This window comes from Belonocnema kinseyi, chromosome 3 (genome assembly GCF_010883055.1).
Source record: "Belonocnema kinseyi isolate 2016_QV_RU_SX_M_011 chromosome 3, B_treatae_v1, whole genome shotgun sequence".
Lineage (NCBI taxonomy): Eukaryota > Metazoa > Arthropoda > Insecta > Hymenoptera > Cynipidae > Belonocnema > Belonocnema kinseyi.
In genome coordinates, this window is record NC_046659.1 from 66772957 (window position 1) to 66777371 (window position 4415).

The window sequence follows — 4415 nt, forward strand, 5'->3', positions numbered from 1 at the left end:
TCTGATAGCTATATTTTAAGGTACACATTTTATTATTCCATTGAAAAATTAAAACGTTGTTTAAAAAATTATCCCTTCAGGTTTAAAATTCATAGTTTTGTGTTAGAAATTTAACTGCAATCTTTCTTAATCGTCGATGCATCTGATTTTTGGAAAATTCGTCTTTTTGATTAAAGGATTCTTCAGCTATTTTAATAGAAAACTCATATTATTAGGCTAAAAATGAAAGTGGTTGTGAAATTAGTTTCTTTTTTGTGGAATTTAATTGTTGTTTATTTTTAATTAAAACTGTTTGCTTTTTAAATATCTACTATTATTTTATTTTCTCATAATTCCTTATCTTTTGTTAAAAATTTAATTACTTCATGAAAGGTTAAACCACTTTGTTAAAACATATTTTTTTAAATGTTTATAATGTCAGTTGAAAATCAATGTCTTTTATTGAAAATTCTTTTTTTATGTGAAAATTAATTTTTTAGCTAAAAATGTTACTATTGCAGTTGAAGATACATAATTTTATGTTAGCTGAAGATTCACCTCTTTGGTTGAAAGTTTAACAATTTTGTTTATTTTTTTAAAAGGTAGGGGTGTGTAAAATTGTTGCGGGTTTGCGGGTTAGCCTGCAAATCCTCCAAACACGAGAGAACTCGCATTCACTCTGATAACCCGCATTCAACCCGACAATCTTCATTCAGTGCAGTTGATCGTATTGTAAGATAAGAATTTATCTCAAGTTGAATACCTTGTCAGTAACTTAATGAAATGAAATATTTTCTGAAAATTATTCTACGTTTTGTCCTGGTGGGTCAAGTAGGATTATAAATAAGTACAACTTGTCAACGAAGGATCGATCCTTGCGCAGGATATACACAGGCCTTTCCGTACAACGTTTGACCAGTACACCTAGACACTACTAAAACAAATTACAAGCATGTTAGCCAGAGAAAATTTCGTGAACTCAACGCAACTCGTATAATTTGTTACCATGACACAAGCAAAACTGTTTTCAAGGATTAATGACAGGTTCCGGAAATTGAAATTCATCTCGTTCAACATAATCCTTTTGCAGACGTCCTGCGTAATTTTATTTCCTTTTTATATACGATAACTCTGCGCTCTTTTTAAATTATATACGCCTCAACGAATAGCACGGTTTTACTCAACTGAAAGGAGTAATTTACAACTTTTACACATGGATATTTCACAGAAAATCAAGAAACTGTTACACTTAAATTCGCAAAAGTTTCTGTAAAATAGGTAATTCCACTTATCTTCACTTCTAGTACAAAATGAGCGAATTTATTATTTATTATTCACTCATCAATCACTTGATTCTTTGTTCTTTACTCCACTGTTTTTTTTCTCTTTAAGTTATTTTCGTCGAGTTTTTTTTTAGTGCACCTCAGTTGAAAATGTATAATTCAGGTAAAATACAAGTTTATTTCTCTACTCGGAAAAATATAATTTTTTGAAATGTTTCCATATAATGTGAGCCCAGGAGTTCCAATATACAATTTTTTAAATTTCTATGAGTGTGTGTGTAGGTTTTTCAGTTCAGAGTATCTCCAAAACTAAATGAGCTATGTTAATAAAATTTGGACAAATCATGGCTCTGATTGTTATCCAGGACTGTTAGGATTTTAAGCTAGATCAGGCATTTAGAAATAGTTTTTTTAGTTCAGAGATTTGATGAAAAAATGCTCATCTTGTTCGTACGAGAAACTTTTTGATATTTAAAATACAGCAATACGACATTTAGTTTGATTGTTCGCGTCTTCAAAACACATTTATCATATTATTGTTAAACCTTTCATTAGTCACCAGTACCAATCTTTGAAGTTCAAAAGAAAATTTTATATTCTTTTTATATAATAAAGACTTTTTTCATATTAGGAATACTACTATCTTGTTAGTATAAGGATAACTTTTTTAATATTGGGAATAAAACAGTAGTGTATAAGATACACGAGTAGTTGTTTGCGTCTTTGAGAAGCATCATTTATCCGATTGGAGAACCTTTTATAACCAACCATAACTTACCAATATTTTTTTTAAATTTCCAAAAAAAAAATTACTTTGTATCCAAGAGGATTTGTTTAAATTGAGAATAAAGGAGTATTGTATTTGATGTAATTATTTGCGACTTCGAGACAACTAGATTGACCGATTGTCAAACTTCCCATGACCATTCTTGATCACCCAAGAGCCATTTTCCAGATTATATTTTTTTATGTTTTTAAAATTCTCATAAAAAAAATAAAAATAAAATCCCCACCTTTTTGATGCAATATTTAAAAATTTCTACTGCTACAAGTAAAAAATTCTATCAGCTGTATGCTGGTAAATCAATTTGTTAAAAAACAAAAACTCATAGTCTTACAAGTAACTTAAACATATACTTTATTAATATCGACTTAAATCGACACTTACTACTTAAGTGTTTGAAATTCTCTCCATATCTTTTAAAAATTTTGATGTATTCCTCTATTATACTGTTGCTACTTACACAACTTACAAAATTTTAGATGGCTAATGGTCTTTTATAAGCATTAAGGAAAAGTAAGATATCAATATTAGAAGCTTGCGTTTACAGACATTTGACAGAATCTCATTGCTTTAATGGATCATAGAAATATCAGAAATTAATGAATAAAAAAATCCTTACAAATTTACAACGTATAAGTAAATTGACACTACAAACAACAGCTGATTATCTATGATTTATCTATTATATAGTAATCGTGAAACTTGTTTATAATTTGAACATATTATTAAAATAAATATGCTAAAAACAAAACGGAATGGTGAAATTTACTTACTTTTAGTATTTAAAATTAGAAAATAGAAATGACATTCAAATTAAATAAAAAGCAAGAAAATTGGCATCACGACTACTAGGACTTAGGTTACGATTAACGTTCTTTCAACTGAACATTCCATATTATAGAATACATTCGAAAATATTCACTATTTATATTATAGTAGGAATAATATACGTTTAATTTCTGCAATCATTAATAAAGAGGAGAATACATAATATTAAAAAAATAAAAAACGAAACAATATAGATGTAAAATGGATTTGTTCTTTCTTGGAATTGGTGCTCTCTGCAATTTTGATAAGTGGCGCCGCTCCTTTTTGTTTCAATGTTTAAACGATTTTGCTAAAGATGCAAGATATAAAAAAACCGAGAGAAATTTTTTCTGCAACTGCTCTAGTTAAGCAAACTTGTATTTAACATTTTTACCCGCGCACTCTCCATTTCTCGCTACGCTGCTAGTGTTTCACGCTTCGTTGAGCAACCCTCTCTCGACACCGTGAGCTCCGAAACCGCCACGGCAACAATATTATTCTTGGCAAAACATAAACATAGACGCCTTCATCCCAAGTTCCAGTGCATTGGTTTTCTAAATAATCATATATAAAACTTTTACTTTTATTGAATCTCATTAACTAAGCGAGCTTTTGGATTAATCGTTGTAAAACATACCTTTAAATTTTGAGCTATTGTTTTCTAGTATCTTGTTTTAAATTACATAGTACTTCAATAACCACTTTTGTATAACTGATTTCTTTTAAATTTTATTGTGAAATATTAAAAAATACTGAAGGGCATTATTTCCATAAACGAGCTTAAAGTACTTGTTTTTCAGTTATACCGTGATAGCAGAAAAACAGAAAATAAAATCATCTTAAATCCTTTTAGAAAATAAGAACTACTATATTTAAAGTTACTAGAAGTTAAACCAAAAAAATTATCTGGAATTTTCATGTTTTGAAATGTTTGTTTAGCGCTGAATTCAAAATTCAAATACAATATCTTGCACAAATAATTTTCATTTTTATTCTAGAATTAAATTGGAAGTAATTTACCTCTATTAGAAACAATATTTACCAATTGTCCAAATAAAAAATAAAGCAATTTAAAAAATAATATTTTCGCCCTAGAAATAAGTTTTGTTAACCATTTTCTTAGCTAATAAATACGGAATTTTGCTATATTTTTTGTGAAACTTACATGTGATGTCGGTTGATAAAACTTTTTTAATATTAATTTTTCCAACAAAAGCTTTTTTTCTGCTTACAGTTTTACCGCAAGAAGGGCCAATGATTACTGGCCAAGAAAATATTTATGCAAGTGGTGATACTCTTGCACTAAATTGTACCAGTGGAAGATCATATCCTCAAAGCCTGTTAAGGTGGTTTATCAATGGTATTCAGGTAATCATCTTTTTTACATTATAATTATAAAGATACAAATTACTATGTACTGAAAACAATCGTCCACAATATTAAAATTGCAGATTAAATAAACTGTCAAGTTAAAGCGTGGGTGGCTTTACTCGCAGTCGGTAAGGTGTATCGACATGATTTTGGTGTCAAAATATTAAGAAGAGCTCCCTCTTTCATGCTTT

At 28.8% G+C, this 4415-nt stretch overlaps 1 protein-coding gene across 1 annotated transcript in view; it reads left to right on the plus strand.

The window, feature by feature from the left end:
• LOC117169470 overlaps positions 1 to 4415 on the plus strand; it is a 179282-nt gene that overhangs the window by 109280 nt on the left and 65587 nt on the right. The window contains exon 6 of the mRNA XM_033355871.1: positions 4088 to 4221. Within this exon, the coding sequence (XP_033211762.1) occupies positions 4088 to 4221 (134 nt within the window). The remainder of the gene's footprint in view (positions 1 to 4087; positions 4222 to 4415) is intronic.